At 41.9% G+C, this 21,243-nt stretch overlaps 1 protein-coding gene across 1 annotated transcript in view; it reads right to left on the bottom strand.

The window, feature by feature from the left end:
* Window positions 1-2,395: 2,395 nt before the first annotated feature.
* The window catches only part of Colgalt2 (collagen beta(1-O)galactosyltransferase 2), a 44,291-nt gene continuing 25,443 nt past the window's right edge, over window positions 2,396-21,243 (bottom strand). Inside the window, exons 6-11 of the mRNA XM_013015592.1 lie at window positions 21,106-21,182; window positions 16,627-16,733; window positions 11,113-11,245; window positions 9,617-9,744; window positions 5,787-5,993; window positions 2,396-4,006 (exon numbers count right to left, since the gene is read on the bottom strand). Coding sequence (XP_012871046.1) covers window positions 3,730-4,006; window positions 5,787-5,993; window positions 9,617-9,744; window positions 11,113-11,245; window positions 16,627-16,733; window positions 21,106-21,182 — 929 coding nt within the window. The 3' untranslated portion in view covers window positions 2,396-3,729. The remainder of the gene's footprint in view (window positions 4,007-5,786; window positions 5,994-9,616; window positions 9,745-11,112; window positions 11,246-16,626; window positions 16,734-21,105; window positions 21,183-21,243) is intronic.

Raw genomic sequence — 21,243 nt, 5'->3', positions numbered from 1 at the left:
GCTCTTCTCAGTTATTCATATAGGGAGGGGAAGAAGCTAAATACAAAAACAAAACACCTAGGCTTTTATAGGTCAATTCATAGAACAGAAAGGAAGTTAGCCTCCTGCCCAGCAATGAGTTTTATTGATCCATCCACCACATGCCTTGCAATCCCATTCAATGTATCTATCAGTAAATTATTCAGCACCCACTTCAATTCCTCTCCACTGCCAGTTCCACATTTTCTACGCCTGCCCAGCATTCCCACCCACATCGCCAGGCTCTCCTCCTCCTTCCCAACTTGCACGCAAACTCCAAAACCAGTACAATCTCCCCTCTCCTGAACAGAGGCCCTAGCACGCCCCTGGCAGAACTAGTTCTCTGGGGTCCTATGGTCTATTTAATCCAGTCTTTGAGCTACAGCTATCCTCAGCCATGTGGCACATGAATCCTCCCTTGGAGTGGACAGTGGAGCCTGCAGAGGTGGAGACCGAACTTCATCCTATGCAGTCAGTGCCCAGCACAAGACTTGAAGCAAGACCATGCTTACGTGTGGTTTTTGAGATATTGGAGAAGCAATTGTTGAGGCTAACATGAATTATCTTTTTTTGTCTTTGCTTTTGCTCCTAACATGGACAAGCATCTCAGTTATCTTTCGTGATAGACTTACCTGTTAGCACAAAGTACAGGATGGGCAGCTACCTTAAGACTTCTTTCTGCATCTTGGAATCCTTTCTGGTTGTACACACAGTGTACATACTGTGTACCTACCGCTGCACAGCACCCCCCACCATCTGGGTATGGTAGGTGTGCCCTGTCTCATTTGCCCTGGGAATCTCACAGCAGTGAGGGTCCTCTCTGGCCTCTGACACTCTTGGTCTAGTGCAAATCTGGAAGGCCCAGCTTCTCTAGCCATTTTGACCAGTATGTCAAGTAACCAATGAGCAATCCTCAGTTCTAAATATCCCCCCCCCCCAGTTCCTGCAGACAAGTAGTTTTGTCACTTCTCTGCCCTGAGACTGCACCATAAGACAGAGTAGGGTGCAGACATGTCAACCCTTTCTCTTCCTCATGTTCCGGCAGCACACTCTAGTGCATCGACGCATGGCCTGTGTGTGCAGGATCCGGAACACGCTTCAGGAGCTCAAGGCATTCACAGTAGCACCCACCTCGCCATGGTCACGTGTGTGAGGAATCCAGACGGGGAGATCAGCCCTGAGCAAGGAGGAACAAAGGCTGGACAAGCAGAGCCAGAAGTTTATTCACAGTAGAACAGTCCTAGTCTACAACTCTAGAATTTAAATCCAATGTCTTTTCAGAAAGGAGACTTTAAAAACCCATCAGACCAGCTGACAAGTGAAGTTCTTTATGAAACAAAACAACACAAAAAAAATCAAGTCAATCTTCTTTCACTCCCAACACCCAGCCATCTCCCACCCATTAAAAAAGATCATTAAGGCCAGACACACTTGCACACACTCAATTTGCAAACACTTAAGGAAACCTTAGTGGTGACCTAAGGATTTGATACCGGCTCCTCGGAGGCTTTTCCTGATTCTCTAGAAGATTCTCTAGATAAGAGGAGTTAATATTCCAATAGCTATGTCCTGCCAGTAAAAACTGGAGTTTGACAAGACCTCTTTCCTCACTGGCTGATTGGTCAGTGGAGATCAACCACTAATCAGGAAGGAAGGTGACAGCTGAGGTGGACCATCACCAGGCACCCTAAGATGCTCCATTGTGAAGTTGGACAGTTTGTGAAGTTAGTACAACTCTCCATTTTATACCAAATTAATCTACAAAGAAAGCAGACAGGAATTTCCAGAAACATTACTTGTTTTGTTGTTTTGTTTTCCTTGGGCAGTACTTGGGTTTGAAATCAGAGGTTTACACGTGGTAGGGAGGTCCTCTACCATTGAGTCACTCTCCAAAGCCCTTTTTAGTTTAGTTATTCTTTTGCCCCAGGTATAGTCTTACAGTTTGGGCGAGGCTGGCCTGGATCAGAATCCTACTTAGTGCTTACTGCCTAGCTTGGCTGACAACCATGTACCCCTATGACCAGATTTTATTGGTTAAGATGGAAGAGTCTTACTAACTTTTTATCCAGGTTGGCCTCCAGTCACTAGCTTCCTGATCTCTACCCTCCCTCTTCCTCCAAGTGGCTAAGCTTATAGGTATGAGCCACCACATCTGGCTTCAGGGGATACCTTTTTCTTTTCTTTCTTTCTTTTTCTTTTTGGCAGTCGTGGGGCTTGAACTTTGGGCCTGGGTGCTGTCCCTGAGCTCTTGTTTGCTCAAGGCTATCACTCTACCACTTTGAGCCACAGCACCACTTCCAGTTTTCTGGTGGTTAATTAGAGATAAAAAAAATCTCATGGATTTTTCTTGGGCTGGCTTTGAACCCTGGTCCTCAGATCTCAGCCTCCTGAGTAGCTAGAATTACAGGCATGAGCCACCAGCACCTGGCGGGGGATACCATTTGAGAGAAGGTGCCAACCCAGGATTTGGGCTCTAAGAACTTTCCTGGTTGTTGGTCTAGATCTGTTGTCCAGTCCATTATTTCCCCTTAAAGTGGACACTAGTTTGCTTCCAAATGGCTAGAATCCTTAAGCAACAAGCTTCCCTGCAAAAGACAGGCTGGGACATTCAGGAAACTTGGGTCATTGCACCAAGGTGGCTAGAGGGACACTCCCTGGGGTGCCATGAAAACTAGCCACATCTGTTTCTCTACCTCAGAGAGCAGACAATGTTTTCCCTCACACTTTGTAAAATAAATAATTCAAAATATAATGAAAAACCCAGGCACAGACAGTTGCTGGCCTGAAAATGTGCTCTGTCTTTTGACTCAGAAAACTCACACTTGCTGCTCATTCCCAGGCTAAGGGGTGGGAAAAGTGAGCGCGAGATGCTGTACTAGGCAGGGCACACCTCTCCCCCTCCCCCCCCCCCGGGCCCTGGATAAATTACACTTATCTTTATAAATACCCCATCCTGAATCAAGTGGCCACAAGCCACAAGGCCAAAGGTTGAGTTCTTTTTCTCTCAAGTATCTACATAAGCCCTCAAATAGCTACCAAAATTCTATCTGCATGGCACACTGGATGCCTCTCAGAAGAACTCCAGCTGCCCATGATTGGCAAAGGCCAAGTCTCAACCACAGCCAGTTACCCATCCTTAATGGACAGGAAGTTATAAATTTAAAAATAAAGAATTTAAAAAAATTCACTTTTTAACTTATTTAAAAGATAAAAAGAAGAACTTGTACACAGATTTTTCAAGGTCATATACAACAGGCCAACTGGACAATAAATGCAATCTAGTTGGCTTAGAGTTATAAAAGGTCACATCTGTCATGGGAAAAAGGACCATTAAGACCAAGAAGTGTGGTCCAGTTGTCTTGGGTGCTATGACTACCTAGGTACCAATGTGATGGCGTGGTGACCCCATCTCATGCAAGACTGAATCATGTTGCTTCCTGTATCAGGGCTAGTTAGCAGAAGAACTGGGTGATTGGACTAAAATTTAACTTAATGGTTCCCATAATACCCATCTGTTGGCTATTGTGAGAAATTTGGGGCTAATTTCCCAATTTGCCTCCACTGTCAAAAATACATTAATTTTGCTCACTCACATCCGACCACTCTGATTAGATGACCACACCACTCAACAGAACAGGAGCAAACAGATGAACAGCCCCGTGGAGACACTGAACAGTGATGAACCAAGGTGGGTCCTCTCCCAGGAGGTTTTCAGAGCTCGTCCCTTGAAGGTGCTGTGTCCAGAGAAGTTGGTGGCGGCAAGGCTTCTGTGTTCTTGGCATTGCTGTGGATGGGACCCTGCTTCCGGGCCTTCCAGGAATGTGTTCTGTCCCAGTCAGTAGCTACTGTCTCGTTGTCCCAGATGGTAGAGGTTTCTGTGTCACTCAGATATCCAGGTTGGCCTGTGTAGTGGGTGGGGTAGATGAGCAAGGGTTCGGCAGAGAACGCTTTCAGGTCCCTGGATTCATAATACTCCTTGTACTCAGCTCTGAAAACAAGAATAAACAGGCGCCTGAGAGGCTGGATAGAAGGGTTGTGGTGTTGCTTAGCTCTGAAACTGCCTGGATTCACTTCCGTGTTTTTTCTTTGTGTGTCTTTGTGAGGAATATTAGGCAAATTCCATAAAGGTTTCCCTAAAGCTTTTTAAAGGTTCATATGAATAGATAGATAAAAAGGCCAGGAAATTTCTGTGCATTTAACTAGAAGAGTGAAATGGATGAATTTCCGATTGTACTCCAAATGGTGAAAATTAATTTCTGTTGGACCATGATGATAAATAAACACAATCACTTTATAAACAATACTGGATTCCTGGATTAAGAAATGAAGCTGTCTGAGATCCGGGACTGCAGCTGTCGGGTAAGCGAGATGTGAAGGGCTAAGGAATATAGCAGCTGGGAACTGAATGCTAGCTTCTTGCACAAACCCTGGCTCCTTGCAAGTGTGAAATATGGGGACAATCTGGCCATGCCTCCAGGGCTCCTGTGCAGTTATGTGAGGTGACCTCACACTGGGCTTTGTAAGTCATTCTTTTTTTTTTAAAATTTCTTTATTGAGATTAAGTGATTACCTAAATGTCACAGTATTGTGGGAAAGTGATACTTAGCTAAAGTCACAAACACATTATAATCTTCACAAGGTGAATTGTCATTATCATGGTCTACAAAGCTTATGAACTCTACAGACATTGACAATACAACTATTTCTTCCAAATCAGGTGATTTGCTTAGTGTCGGCTGTTCCCTCTTTCCCTCTCACCCCTTCCCTCCCATAGCTGCCCTTGAGCGCTTAGTTCCCTATCATATCATCAATGTCCAGTGCAGCTGATGGGCCCCTCCGCTGTATTTTTTCACCCATTTCCCTCTGTTTCTGGGACCTCCTTCTAGCTTCCCTCAGATTGCACATGCATCTATCTCCCATAGATGGTGTCAAGAACATGGAGTCATCTAAACACGATGTGACAAATCAAGAAAATTAAGAAGTAAGAATGGCATTTGTAGGGAAATGGTTGGAACTAGAACAAATCATGTTGAGCAAAATAAGTCCTTCTTAAGTATTAGTTTTCCTTCTGTTTCAGGGAATAAGGGCAGGAGCCAAGGTCAGACCTTGGTCTGCCTTACTCACAAGTTTAGGAATCACTGCTTGGGCAGCTATTTATGTATAATATTTGGTCTACTCTCTAAAGGAAACAGAGATGTGAGAACATTCCTGCTCTTAAAGGGTTCATAGCATACTGGAGAGCAGAAAGCATCTCCTGACTCCTGACATACCTTTTGGTGAATACTAGATACCCGGTAAGCCTCATAATGCCTTGTTCCATGGATAAGTGGCTTGGGGTCACCCTCAACCTCCTGAACTCTCCCCACATCTCTGTGACTGCAGGAATTACAATATGTCATTCAGATTTGGTCATGAGTCTTTGTTCCTGACCATATTGTAAGGTCTGAAAAGATAGCTACTCCTGCCTAGTCAATGGTACACACATGAGCTGAACTGGATTCATTGAAAAAAAATTTAAAAACTACACTTTCACATGTACAAGATTATAGAAATAAAGGAGCCAAGACAAGCATAGTTCCAAGTAGATGATGGTCCTACATATTGGGTGTTAAAAAGGGCTATTAATGGGGTTATTCATTTGAGTCATCCTCTCCTGGTTATGATCATAGACATCTCCTTTAGGAAACTGGGACGACTTCAGATAATATTGGATTCTACTCAAGAAGCATGATTATAAGTGGACTGTGTAGCAGCAGAGAGAGACTCACACAGGATGCTTGTTGTACATGATTGGCAGAAACTCGTCCACTGGCAGCATCTTCCCAAAGGGATTAGCTCCAACCAGCTTCTGCGCTCCTTCCAGAGAGATGACGTAGCCCAGGGTCCAGTAGGAATAGTCAGCTTCAACCAGGTTGACTACATTGGGCACTGCTTTCTCTGGCTCTTTCACTTGCAACCTCTTCCTACCAATGTAACTACAAAGAAATGGGTAGAGGAGAATAGTTCCAACTTGAATACTAGGCTGTTGAATAGAGTAAGAACGGGGCACAGCTTTGGTTTGTATAGACAGCTTTAAATATAGTTTTTATTATCTTTAAGTAGTCGTACAAAAGAGTTACAATTCAACAAATTAGTTTATAAATGCAATACATCTTGATCAATGCCACCCCTCACCTCGTTCTCCCCCATTTCTCCCAACCCATCTCCTCCCCTCAATTTTCTTATTTCATAAGGTATGCATTGAATACTATGACTCGGTTCCCCCTTCCTCTCTTTATCTGTCTATCCCCCTCCCTCAGACCTCCTCCCCACCACACTTTTCAAATGTCAGTTTCCTGCTATTCATTTTGTTGGGCTCTTAGTTTTTCTAAGGAATTATACCATTTGAAGTCTCTTCTGCACATACCATATTTCAGTTAAAACATTTGTGTACACTTGCATACAACCTCATGTGTATTTACTTGTACACATATAAATTAGTGCTAGCTTCTGCATATAAGAGCACACACATGTCCTTTGTGTACAGACCAGCTTGTAAAGCTTGCACTGGCCATGTCTGACCACACCACCAAGTGCCTCCCATCTCCAGCTACAGCCGTCACAAGTCACTTCCCTGACTCTGCTTATCTACATGAGTTCACATCCAGCCAGCCCTGCCCATGGACTGTCTTCAAGCCAGGAAGTTAAGATGCGAAGAGATTAGAAGATCTGTTGGATCATTTCACAAAGATAGCATGGGATTTCCAGATGTGTTTACAGAGTTTTGCGAGACATAAAAGGACAGATGTGGGAATCCTGAATTAGTCTTCACATCCCCAGAGCCTCTGCACTGATGTTCTCTGTGCAGCTTTCCAAATGTTGGTGGCAAACAGAGGACAGAAAAGACTGTGGGAAAGAAGCGCAGTCTATAGTAGAGGATTAAAGGCCATTCCCAAAGGGCTCCTTCTGGGAGTGTGAAAGACAACTCTGAAAAGTTCTTTTCCTCCCTCACACTCTTCTAGTTCTGCCAAGACCACTTTCTTCTGAGGAAGGCACTCAGATCCACTCCCTCCTCCATGAACAACTTCAACCATACAGGATTTACCTTCTGCCATTCCTAGCTTCCAAGTCTACTCATAGCTCTGTGATCCATTACTTTTGTCTGCAGCCTGTTTGGTTTGGGCTTGAGTAGAGTGAGTTGAGTTGACTATTTTGCCAGAATGATCTCTTTCAACATTCAAGGGATTCTCTGCAGTCAGGACATCCCAAGATCTGCAGAGCACATGGATGTCCAATTTTCAATACTTCTGAGGACATCAAATACATGTCCTCTCAGCCACTGTCTTTTCAGACTAAGGATCAGAACTTCCCTAGTGTCAGGGAGTGGAAGGGAATTTGAAATATGCTCAGGGGATTAAGGAATTGACTATATAGGCTTTTTCATTAAAATAAAATGTTTTAAATGAACCAAATATATTTTTCTTTCTGTGATGCTGAAGACTTGGTACCAAAAAGGATACCATTTCCTTAATGATTGAAAAACATGAAAATATTTAATATCTTAAACCCATTAAATAAAAATAATTTTAATAATCCTAGGATAATATTAGGATGTATTAGATTAACTAAAGTGTATTATTAAGACTACCTTCACCTAAGTTTTTTTTTATCTTTTTAGTGTGATCATTAAAAATTAAAAACAAAACCAAAAAGCAAAAAACTGAAAACGATGTATGTGACTTGCTTTCTATTTCTATTGAAGAACTCTCCCAGGATGGTTCCAACAACTTCTTTCCATTTACTATTTCCTTATTCTGGAAAGATTTAGAGTACCTATTATGGATTGTTATCAACTTTTAAGTTATGAGTTTAAGTCATATATATTTATTCTTCATTGTAGAAAAAGATAGGCAAACACTGAAACTCTATTGTACAGTTTTTAAGAGTATATAATGAGTTTAAATGGAATAGGCTAACTAGGCCAAGCTATGAAATTTAGAATACCCTACCCCATATCCTTGGTAGGACAATCATCATTGCTTCTCTGATCTGTTCTATTTTGTCCTAAGAAATATACCAGCCAGACTATCTGCATAGGCTTCCTTGATTACACATGTCCCATGGGCATAAAAATGCATCCAGGCTGCATGCCTGGGAGACCTCAAGCACAGACTGCAGAGCCGTCCATCCATGCAGAAGGTCGGCAGGGCAGTGATTCTGGAGGATGGGGAAGCATGGCCAGCTGTGCAGAGTACCACAAGCAATTACAGGCAGGGGTGGGGGACGCGTTTGTATGTTGTACTGAGTTGGAGGTCAGTTTCTTAGGAATTGGTTGGGCTCTTGCTAGGTTTCTTTTTATAATAAGTTTTTTTATTGGTGAAAATAGTGTACAGAGGGGTTACAGTCACATGAGCAAGGTCATGAGTACATTTCCTATTGTACAGAGGGGTTACAGTTGCATGAGCAAGGTCATGAGTACATCTCTTATCCAGCATTGTTGCCTCCCTCTTTGTTTTTCCTCTACCATCTCTTCCCTCCCATCTCCACTCCACACCCCCCAACCTAAATTGGAAAGTTCATTTTACAACATAGTGTCTTGTACATCTCATTGTTGCAATGGGTCCACCGGTATCCCTGTTTAATCATTTTGTTCTTTCCCTTCCCCTCCCCAAATTATACCAACATCAAATACAGTGAAAACAGAGGTATTGCTAGATTTCTTTTGAGCTCTGCGCAGTGGATTTTCTGAGAGAAGAAGTATCCCTTCTGGGTCCATTGCTGACCTTTCCCTCCGGGGAGGGGAGGGGCAGGCAAGGCTGGGCGGCTGCAGCTGCTCCAGAGGAGCTGCTCTGATTTAACACAATTGCCTTTGACACACAGCTGGGGAGTGAAAAAAAAACGGTTCAGAACTCTGTGCCTCTTTGGAGAGAGCTAGAAGGAAAGTGTTGTTCTGTTTTCAAAAGAAAGAAAGAGGAAAGAAGAAGAGAAAAAGGGAGGGAAAGGAAGATAAAGAGAAAAGAGAAGTGAAGGAGGGGGGAAGGAAGGAAGAAAGGAAGGAAAGACACAAGAAAGAAAGAAAGAGAATGAAAGGAAGGAAGAGAGAAAGAAAAGAAAGGAAGGAAGGAAGGAAAGAAGAGGGAAGGAAATGAAACAAAATACAAAGCAAGAGCAAGGGAAGGATTGACACTGTCTGTCCAAAAACAAATGTACTTTTTTGGCCTGTCGTGGGACTTGAGCTCAGGGTCTGGGTGCTGTCCCTGTCCTTTTGCTCAAGGCTAGCACTCTACCACTTTGAGCCACAGCGCCACTCCCAGTTTTCAGGTAGTTAATCAGAGATAAGAGTCTCACAGACTTTCCTGCTCAGGCTGGCTTTGAACTGCAATCCTCAGATCTCAGCCTCCTGAGTAGCTAGGATTACAGGTATGAGCACTAGTACCCATTTTGTGTGTGTGTGTGTGTGTGTGTGATTATTTATCCCTTTGTGTTTAGACACATTTATGGTGTGAAACCAGGTATGTGGAAGGAAACTTGAGCTACATCTCCTACCAGCTGGGGAAATGGAGCTTTCTGTCCCTGGATAAGTCAGAGAGCCTTGCTCTTTTTTTTTTTTGTCACTCACATGAGTTCCCAGTCCAGCTGAGCTCGGTCAATGTCATCCATCAGTTTCATCAGCTTCTTCTTAAACTGATGCTCAAAACGCACATCATCTTCAATAACAAGAGTCTTCTCCAGTTCTCGATCGATTACCTGCAAAGGTCACCAGTGGGAAGATATGCTCTGAAAAGTTCAATAGCCATTTTTTACTTTCAAAAATTGTTATTAAAAGGTGATATACAGAGGCTATAGCCAAAATATTATTTAGTAGATAAATATAGGGAAATCAAGAATATGGTAGCAGAGTTCATAATAGTTCATGATTGGAATCTAAGCAAATATCTAAGCAAAAGTCTAAGCACAATGGATAAACTATGGTATATTTACAACAGGGAGAAGGCATGGTCTACAACTAAACAGATGCTTGCCGTGAGGCAAGGTGGTAAGTTAATCTTCCAAATATAATACTCAGAGGGTGCAGATGCCCTGAGGTTCCATTTGTAGAAAAGAAAGTCCAAAAATAGGCAAAGCCATTATTTCATGCTTTTAGAGATCAAGACCATGAAAACTTATGACTAGAAGGAAGCTCAGAGAGGGAACCTTTAGGGTGCTGGTTACCTGTTTCTTGATCCAGATGTTGATTAACATGGGTGTATTATTCATTTTATGAGAGTTGTCTGGACTGTATTTTATGATCTATCTATCAGTTGATCTATCAATCTCATATTTCATTTAAATAAAAGATAAGCATAACATGGATTATTAAATGCAAAAAGATATTCAAAGGTCTTTAGAAGTTTTTCACTTCTCTTGTTTTTGTTTTTGCCGGTCATGGGGCCTGACCTCTGGGCCTGGGCGCTGTCCTTCAGCTCTTCAGCTCAAGGCTAGCACTCTACCACTTGAGCCATGGCACCACTTCTGGCTTTTTCTGCTTATGTGGTGCTGAGGAATCGAACCCAGGGCCTCATGCATGCAAGGCAAGCACTCTACCACAGAGCCACCTTCCCAGCCCTAGAAGTTTTCCATTTCTTGTGGAAGCTGTCTCTTACTCAGGAACCCCATTTCCAATACGACTGCCATCAAGGCTTTGATCTGTAAGATATGGAGTCGATTTCTCTATCTCATGTTACCTGGACAAGGCACGTTATAATTTTCTCTTGGGTGGAAGGAATCCATTCCTTCCAACTCATTCATAAGACTTTTGTGTGACTTCTTGCCTGAAATCACCTAATAACTGATAACATGATAGCATAAGGTGATACAAGACCTTGCTGTGGATGATGGCAATGAACTAACACAAGCGAGGGTTCTAAGGTCTGAATATCACCCCGTCTTCAGCCCCAGTCACACCAAGGCTGCCCTTGTTGTCTGTTAGCTGCTAGCCTGAGGGAGACACAGGCAGGAGAAACTGTCAAGGCTATTTTCAGAACAGTCACGGGCATCTGGTCTTCATTCATCTGCAAAGTCCCACTCCGCTCTCTCTTCATTACAAAACTTCCCTCTAAATAAAACATGGTTTACCTCTTTCCAGATAGAGTAGTGACTAAGGAAGCAGCCAATTTCACCCCTGGTCAAAGGCCTGGAGGAGTAGGGATCTCGATAGCCTGGCAGCATTTCAATGTTCAAGGCCTTCAGCTGGCTTGTGTTGAGTGCCCTGCGCGACAGAGAGCATGTCTGAAGTTTTCCACGTCGTGTCCTCATGACAGAAGGGAGGGAGAGTTTGCACATGTCCTCAGAACCTCTACATCTAGAAAGACTTTTCTGTCTCCCATTATTCTTTATGCGTTCCTCCTGACTAACGTATGATAGTAGTGTTATAGGCTTTGTGAAGATAAGATGGTGTCTTTTAGTTTGCCACGTCTGTCAGAGTGAAGGCATTCTGTTCTAAGTGCCAAGGATTTCTAGAAATCTTTGAAAGAGTACTGTCCTAATGATGAGAAGGTAGTTCAGAGGAGCAGTAAATGCTGGAAGGGCTGAAGACAAGAAGAAATGAGAAGAGAAACTGAAGTTGTGCTTGTGTGTGTGTGTGTGTGTGTGTGTGTGTGTGTATGCATGCTTTTTCTTTAGATCTAAAATTAAAACATCTTAAAAATAAAAGTAATAAAACCCATTTTCAGAATGGTAGAGTATTAAAAGTACTGAGGCCATTGGTGAACATTGTCCCAATACAGAGCTATAGAAATGAATGAAAGGCTTACTCAATCTCTAAGCCCAGTACACATTTGTGCTAAGCTTTGCTTTCTCCCCAGCCCAGCTAAAACCTTGAACCTAGCTGCTACCAGCTGTAGCCACCAGAAGTAACAAGGTGGATGAGGATTCTCCAAAGCACCAGTCCTGAGGAAGTAGTCCTTGTTTAAGCTCATTGGAAGCCCCTGAGAAGCTCCATTCTCAGTGTCTGGCTTTATTTGCTTGGGGTTCAGAGTCTATAAACAGTCTTCTCTAATGTCAATGAACATTAGTAGCCACTGTTTAACACTACAGCTATCTGAGCAGCATTAAATGTGAAAGCTAATGAGAGTTTGGTCAAAACAAAGGAAAGAACCATATTCCTGAAAATCTAGAAGGTCTAGGTATGTGATCCTCTTCAGAAAGACCTGAAAAGACCCTAACTTTTTACCTGACTGACCTTTAGGATCTGGGGAAAAGGTAGTGAATGTGAATAGATTAAACAGTGCAATCAATGCCAAAGCTTGGCAAAATTAAAATACCAAACCATAGCAAGGCACAGTGGTTTACACCTGTAATCCTAGCTACTCAGAACGCTGAGGTTTGAGGATCATGATTTGAAGCCAGCCTGGGCAGAAAAGCCTGTGGATTCTTATCTCCAGTTAACCACCAAAAAGCTGGAAATAGAGCTGTGGCTCAAGTGGTGGAATGCTAGTCTTGAGCATAACAGCTCAAGGACAGAGCCCAGGCCTTGAGTTCAAGCCCTAGTACTGGCATGCACACTCACACACAGAGCTAAAATGATGGGAAAGATATATTCCATAAACTGTAATCACAAGACAGCTAAAGGAGCTATATTAATAGCAGACAAAAGAAAACTCTTTAGCAAATTTATACTACAGACAGAACGATAAAAATCCATTAGGAAGATAAAATGATAACAATGCCCATAACAACAGAACCCAAAAAACATAAAGCAGGGCTGGGAAGGTGGCTCAGTGGTAGAGTGCTTGCCTTGCATGCATGAGGCCCTGGGTTCGATTCCTCAGCACCACATAAGCAGAAAAAGCCAGAAGTGGCGCTGTGGCTCAAGTGGTAGAGTGCTAGCCTTGAGCTGAAGAGCTGAGGGACAGCACCCAGGCCCAGAGCTCAGGCCCCATGACTGGCAAAAAAAAAAAAAAAACATAAAGCAAAGGTGACCAGAATTTAAAGGAGTCATAGACAATTCAAGAATAATAGTGTATCTAGGAGGCTGGGATCCAGAGGATTGCTGTTTGAAGCCAGCCTGGACAGAAAAGTGCATGAGACTTCATCTTCAATCAACCAGAAAAAATCTGGTCTGGAGGCATGGCTCAAGTAATAAAACACCAATTGCGAGCAAGCTGAGCAACTATGAGGCCTTGGGTTCAAGTCCTGACTGATGAAAAGATAGCATAATAGTGGGAGAGTTTAGTAATGAATAGGACAACTAGAGAGAAAAACAACAAGGTAAAGGAGATTTCAATAACATTGTAAACCAACTACTCCTAACAACCTAACATCTGTAGAACACTCCATTCAATCGAAAAATAAGCATTCTTTTAAGTGCACTTGGCGCATTCTCTAAGGAAGACCATATGTTAGAACATAAAGACCATAAATCAAGCCACTGAGCAATTAAAATTATACAAAGAATATTTCCCAAGAAAAATAGAATGAAATTTAAAATCAATAACAAAGAAAAGATGAGACATTCAAAATCTGTGAAATAATACACTCCTATGTATTCAATGAGTTAAAGAAATTAGAAAGGAGTACAGAAAATAATTTGAATAAATAAAAACAAGAATAGTAAACTTATGGTTCACATAACTACTATAGTAGCTACAAGTGTAATTATAGCTACAAATGGCCATATTAAAAGATTATCTCAAATGAATAATCTAACAAACATCTCAAGAAACTAGTAAAAGCAAACTAAAGTCAAAGCTATTAGACTGAAGGAAATAGACTAAAATATACTACAAATAAAATTACTCCTGGAGAATAGGAAAAACAATAAAGACTATCAATAAAAACAAAGAAATGGTTATTTGAGATCAACTAAATTGAAAATCTTTTACCTAGACTGATAAAAAAGGAGAACAGGATGAAATTGCTAAAATTAGAAATGAAAGAAGACATCTCCACTGACCTTACAGAAGAAAAAAGGTTATTTTATGAACAAAGTCAGATAATTGAGATGATGGACAAACTGATACAAGGATACAAAAACAAATTCAGAATGTGTATAACAAGTAAAGAAGTTGAGATAGTAATAAAGAACCAGAAGGCTTTACTAGAGAACTAGCAAATATTTAAAGAATTAATACTAATCCCTAACAAATTCTTTCAAACAACAGAGCAGGAGGGAGCATATTCTGACTGGTTCTATGAAGCCAATGTTATTTTGGTATAAAATCAAGGATATAACAGGTAAATAGGTCCAGCAACACACACAAGGGACTATATACAGTCTGACCAAAGGAATTTTTTGGTTTGACATGTGAAGATCGATTAAAGTAATACATTATATTGATAGACAAAAAGACCAAAATTAACGCAATAGGTACAGGAAAAACACTCAACAAAGTCCAGTATCCTTTCATGATGAAAACTACTCAACAAAATAGGAATCAAAGGGAATTTCTTCAACTCTATAAAAGCCACTACTAAAACCCTCAAAACTGATATTATACTTACTAGTAAGGAAAGCACATGGTTTCCCTTGAGATCAGGAATCAGACAAGAACAAGTAATGTTATCTCTAATTGCAAAGGATAATGTCTTGCCTTCATAAAAGCAAAGGAACTTAAACACACTATTAGAACTGGTAACAATTCATCAAGATTACAGGATGCACAATTAATATATAAAACCCAAACTCCATTTTGTTGCTATACATTTAGCAATCAACACTGAGAAAATAAAATTAAGGATATTATCCATGACTATAGCATCAAAAAAGACTTAGGAATAAATTCAACCAAATAAATGCAGAACTTACAAACTAAAAGCCACAAAATGTCATCAAAGTAAGCCAGGCCCAAAGAAACTTAGGTCCCATGGTTTCCCTTATTTGCAATAACTAGTATATGTCTGAGTCAAGCAGAAAAGGTCAGATAAGTTGATGTTAAGGAAATGAACCCTAAGATATGTATTCAAATGTTTTTTTTCTTTCAGGTGATTGTTTCTAACACATTTATAAGATTATTTCTTTGTTGCTTTTTATGTCCCTCCCCCATGGTATAACCCCTGCTTTCACTGTATTTGAGGTTGGTATAATTTGTGGAGGGGAAGGGAAAACACAAATCGTTTAAATAGGGATACAGGTGGACCCATTGCAACAATGAGATGTACAAGTTGTTATGTGGAAACACAAACTTTACAACTTTGGTGGGAGGGGGAGGAAGACTGAGTGGGGGGCAGGGGGAGGATGGGAAGGGATGGGAAAGGGAAACAAAAGGAGGAGGCTATACTGCTTGATAAGAAATGTACTCATTATCTTGCCTATGTAATTGTAACCCCTCTGTAGAGTATTTCACAAAAAAATTTAATAAAAGAAAATTGAAATAAATAAAAAGGTATAGCAAAATTATGAAGCAGAAAACTTCATACTATACATAGTTTACATAGTACCTAAGAATCACTGTGAAGCTTCTTTTATTTATTTGTTATTTTTGAAAGGTTAAAGTTTGAGGCAGTGACCACGTGTTGCTTGTTTCTGTCTAGCAAAGCAACACGTGGTGATAATCAAAACACCTGGTTGATTGTGTGCTTATATAAGACCTGCAAATCCTTAGCTCGGGGCTCTCCTCCTGGGCTCAGCTGTGTCAGAGTGTAGGACGAGGCCCGAGCTGCAGCCCGTTTAAATAAAACAGCTGTAGAGTCTGACTCTCAGTGGTCTTCTTATGGGGGGGTCCTGTGACCTTGGCATAACATTTTTAATACATTTTTAATTGTGAAAATACTGTACAGAGGTGTTACAGTTTCATGAGCAAGGTAATGAGTACATTTCTTATCAAGCATTGTTGCTTCCTCCTTTGTTTTTCCCCTACCATCCCTTCTTAGATGCATTTCCTGGGCCCAGCCCAGAAATCATGGTTCAGTGAGTCAGAGCTGAGATTCAGGAAGCTGTGACTTAGCCACCCCTGCTGATTTACTGTGTTCCCAGATACCATTCTCCAGTCTTAAGAACTTCAGTGGCTACTTGCCACACAAATTAGTTTATAAATAACATTAAAAAAACAACAAAATCACTCTTACTTTGAACGAAGGTATAACATGGAAATGCATGTTTTGTAAGAATCCATTCCTTGAAATAGTTTAGAGTGCCAAATTCAAGGGCAAAGCAAGTCAGTATTGACAAAATAGGAATGACAGCAAACCCCCTTCCCTCCCCCCGCTCTCCCCCCCACCACCCCTAAGAATCCTATCAGGTTCCCTGAGTGATTTTTTCCCCTAGCCCCATGACTAGGAAATGCTCAACCAGTGTGATCAACCCTGGCAGATGGCAGGGATCTCAGTAAGGAGGACACTGAGACCCTGATATCCTTCTTCTGTTCATCTTCCTATAACACATTCCTTTGTTTACACCACAGAGGATGGAAACACCGCAACTGTTGCAAGAAGGGACCAAGCATGTCCATCAGGCATTTTGAGTTTAATGAGAACCAAAGATCACTGGACAGGGAGTTACCTCAGGCCTATTCCAGGGTAGAGCTAACTTTAAGGCTACAATTAGAGACTGTCCTGTAATGACTAGGGATGTGGATTCTCATCCAGGACCCACCATCTGCTAGGCACCTCCCACTCCAGCCACATCCACCGGGGAGGAGGACCCTTACTCACTTCCCATCCACCGCCTCCACAATCTTGACCTCGATCTCCTGCTCGTACAGTGTGCGCAGCATCCGGTCCCGCCTGTCCTTCCTGCGTTTCAGGTTGATCATGAAAATCTAACGCAGGAAGCCAAGGAGAGAGAGAAACACAAGGCACTCACATCTTATTCTAGGAAGTCTGAAAAGTTTAGTGTGTGTCAGGATCAAAGTTATTGGTCAGCTAAGGATGAGAAATGACAGGAAAAACTGTGGTGAGAGTGAGTATGGGATTTATCCAAATTGAACTATTTTCAAAACAGCAGCATCTGTAAGACCTACCCCTACCTTGGTTACTCTGATACTTACTGAAGAAGATGCTCTCCCTACTTTTGCAAAACAAAGTTCAAAAAGTTACTCATCAAGAAGCTAAAGGTGAACTAAACATACAGCACTAAGAGGAAGGAGACAATTGCCAAATGGCTAATGTGTGTGTGTGTGTGTGTGTGTGTGTGTGTGTGAGCATGTGTGCTCCCAAGACTTAGGCATTATCTCTTAGATTATTATTATTATTATTCTGTCAGTTGTGGGGCTTGAACTGTGGGCCTGTGCACTGTCCCTCAGCTCTATCAGCTCAAGGCAAGTACTCTACCACTTGAGCTACAGCGCCACTTCCAGTTTTCTGTTGGTTTATTGGAGAGAAGCATCTCACACCCTTTCCTGCTGGCTTTCTGGGCTGGCTTTGAACCTCAATCCTCAGGTCTCAGCCTCCTGAGTAGCTAGGATTACAGGTGTGAGCCACCAGTGCCCTGCAGATTATTTTCTTAATGCTGGTATTCTTATTGAGCCACAGATCCACTTCTGGCTTTTTGGTGGTTAATTGGAGATAAGGGTCTCATGGACTTCCCTGCCTGGCTTGGCTTTGAGCTGCATTTCTCAGATCTCCGCCTCCTGAGTAGCTAGGATTAAGTGCAGATGCCACCAGCAACCTGCTCAAGTGATTAATTTTATTATCAAAAGTTAAGGGCTTTTTTCCCCCAGTTTGAAACCAGGGCTTTGTATTTGCTCTGTTTACTTGCTCAGCTTGCTTGCTTGTCCACTAACACTTCTAGCTTTTTGTAAGTTATTTTTCTATTTTGGGGGATGGAGTCTCGCAGACTTTTCTGCTAGGCATGGCACTGAATCTTGATCTTCTGGATCTCAGTCTCCCAAGTAGCTCAGTGGCATGAACATTAGTGCCTAGCCAATTGACTTTTATTTAGTTTTGCTTTTTGTGTTGATACCAGGGCTTGAATTTAGTTAGGACCTTGAGCTCTTGCTTGATTTGCTTGCTCATACCTTGCCATGCTTTCAGTGCAATATTGTACTGGTGATTGGAGATGGAGTTTTACAGATTTTCTACCTGGACTGGCTTTGAATCTTTTGATCCTCTAGATTAGTTAGGATTACAGGCAAACCGAGTCACTAACACCTGGCCCGAATTGAGTTTTAAGTCCTGACTATTGCCCTTTTTAACTTGTCTGCTTTGGACTAGTTCTTATGTCTTGGTTTCATTATTTGTGAATCTGAGATAAGAATAGTCATTGCCTAACTACTGCATATCAATTTATCATTTACATCCAGCAGATAAAAGTAAAGGCATTCAAAGAATAAATGTTTTTATTTCCAGAGCTTCCAAGAGCTTTCAACTTTAGAAGCTTCTTTGTCAGAATTCTTCAACTCCTTTAGAGAGACAAGAGAAAGAGGTGAAGACAATGTTCCTTGTTCTGGGGCATAACTCTTTGGTAAAGAAGAAAGAAATGGAAAGACATAATTTCAGCATTGTGTAGTTGTAGTTCTGTGGGAAATGCTGTAGAGGGAAGAATATGAATTCAGATTTTTCCCTTGGGGGCCAGGTGCACATACAAAGATCACAAGACCACCATAGTCTCCAAGATTGGGACACGTTAACTGCCAGCAAGAAATGCTGATGGCCTGAGTATGAAGAAGGAAAATCCTACAAGAAAAGTCAGCAGGCATTGACTTGGTCCTGACTAAACATATGGACGACTTTGAGCAAGACATTTACAATTTCTTGCTTCCCTTCTCTCATCTATAAAACTCATCTCTCAAATCCAACACTGTGTGTGTGGTATATAAATAAACTTTGCTTTATGCTATGAGCAGAATAAAGACGAAACTTTGTCTTATTGCCAGTCTGGATTTCAGGCTATTCTGCATTATACTTTGGTTCAAAGGTCTTTTTGAATGTCATAAGAAATATGTGTTTTAGTAGGATCAAGAGCTACGTGAACTAAAATTTCAATCCCCCTGTGAAACCTTCTCACTTCTGTTTATTTCTAAATCTCTCAGAGAAGAAACTGATAGGTGGAAGGTGTCTTTGGAGATGATCTTTCTGATAGATGGGAAATCAGGTTAAGTATATCAGGATTTCATTGCCTCTTTTGTTTACTTAACTATAATAATAATAATATATAATAATAATAATAATAGTAATTTTTGTCTGTCATGGGCTTGAACTGAGGACCTGGAAGCTGACCCTGGACTCTGTTTGCTCAAGGATGGCACTCTGCTACTTTGAACCACAGCTCCATTTTCAGTTTTCTGCTGGTTAATGGGAGGTAAGAGTCTCACCAACTTTCCTACTGGGACTGGCTTTAAATCTTGATCACCAGATCTCAGCCTTTTGAGTAGCTAAGATTAAAAGCGTGAGCCACCAGTGCCCAGCTTAACTAAATAATTTTTTAAAATCTGTGGTGACTCTATTTGCCTATTTCTTGGGCCTTTATAATGTAATGAGTTCCTCTTTTGTGTCCCATTTTTCTCCCTGTTTAGAATCCTCTTGTCACAGGCCTATTCCATACCACCACCACCACCCCCTCCCCCACCCCCTCCACCGGCTTACAGATGTAGAATGCTTAAGCACAGAGCCACCTGGGGTCACTCCAGGATAACAGAAACCAAACAAAGTAAAACATGAGCAAAAACGAATCCCCAAGGTCCCCTCAAACCAGAGACCTCCATTCCGGGAGGCTTTTAGTAAATAACAGTTCCGCTAAGACAAGGGCAATAAAATCGGTAGCCACGAAGGAAAAACACAGACAGCACAGCTCGCTCATACCCAGTGAACAGTAAACAGAGGAAGGAACTGCAGAGCCAAAGCAGCCCAGACACCTCCAACGAGGTCACAGGGCTGGCCGGACTGAAAGGGCCTCTGAAAGCCCTTTTCCACCGTCTCATGTCTGTGCCAGAAAAGGACTGAGCAAAGCAGAGTCCCCGGACCTGTTGTCTTCTAAAGTTGGCTTTTTCCAGGAGGACTCTGGAAGTGACTCAGGCCTTATACCATCTCCCGTCCAAAGAGGACCAGGGCTAAAAGGTCCTGGTTTTTGTCTCATTTTATTAACACACACACATACACACTCTCTCTCTCTCCCTCTCTCTCTCTCTCTGTATATATATGGGACACATGGGTCCTTTGGTTTAGAGAACTGGAAAGCTGCAGGAAAGGAGAGCCACCACAGCAGTGTGAGTTGCATCAGCATCTTCTCATGGCTATATTTTGTGCAAGTCCATGTGTATTATAGTTACTGCTTTCCTTCCATTAAGCAGTGGCAATGAGCACCAATGATACTGGACTGTTGCCTACCCAAGGTCCAGAGAGAGTTGTGTCTCCGTGTGCAGACTTCTGGACACCTCCAGACCACAAGGAAGGAATCAGTGATGTGAGTTGTAGTCGTGGCTCTGCAGGCTCTGGTGTACAACACTTCTTCAATGCTTGTTTCACTGGTTTTCCTTTGTTTCCCTCCCTCCCTCCCTCCCTCCCTCATTCCTTTCTTTCCTTTTTCTCTCTTTGTCTTTGTGTGTCTAGGGTTTGACACCAGGGTCCTGGCAAGTGCTTTATTAGTGAGCTGCATTCCAGGCTGTGCTTCATTCTCAATACAATGAAAACTGCAGAGTTAATTTGGTCCTTAGTAAAGCTATTACTAAGCTCTGGCCTGTAGAAAGCAGAATTTTCAAACATATTTAAAAAAAAATCTCTCCCTTTGTCCTCTTCCAACTTTTTTTTTAATGGAAGTACAGCAGAAAGAAAAAAAAAGCAGCTCACTCTACACTGGTAGAAATAAAAGCCAATGTCCTCCAAAAAAAAAAAAAAAGAACATACATCTTCTTTCCCTTATCCTTGAATCTCAATACAGAGTTTGATAAAGCAGGGCACATTCACTTTCCCTAGGAAATAGCGCCTTTTGTCCTGATGCAATGATTAACACCTGTTTCCAGGACCTTCCTCATCAAAGACAGAATACAGGCAAAACAACAAATAAGCACTTTTAGCAAGATCTCAGAGCCTTTCCAGCAGCCATGTCTTTGATGCTGGTTTTCAATCAGATGCTTGGGATGGTGCTTCAATACAGACTCTTCACAATACAACAATTACAGGGCTCACATGTACAAGCATGTGCTACACTCACACACACACACACACACACACACACACACACACACACATTCCTACCTCATCAAATCCCATCTTGTCTGGATATTTAGGGACGAGTGACACAAATTGGGAAGGTTCCATTGGAGGACGGTCAACTGGAAGACACAAGAGGCACACAGAGGGCTTTGTTAGTGAATTCAGAGTTCCAGTCACATG

The sequence above is a fragment of the Dipodomys ordii genome, unplaced genomic scaffold (assembly GCF_000151885.1).
Source record: "Dipodomys ordii isolate 6190 unplaced genomic scaffold, Dord_2.0 Scaffold27, whole genome shotgun sequence".
NCBI classification, from domain to species: domain Eukaryota; kingdom Metazoa; phylum Chordata; class Mammalia; order Rodentia; family Heteromyidae; genus Dipodomys; species Dipodomys ordii.
Note: the sequence above shows the minus strand (reverse complement) of the source record. Positions and strands in the feature narration are given on the sequence as shown.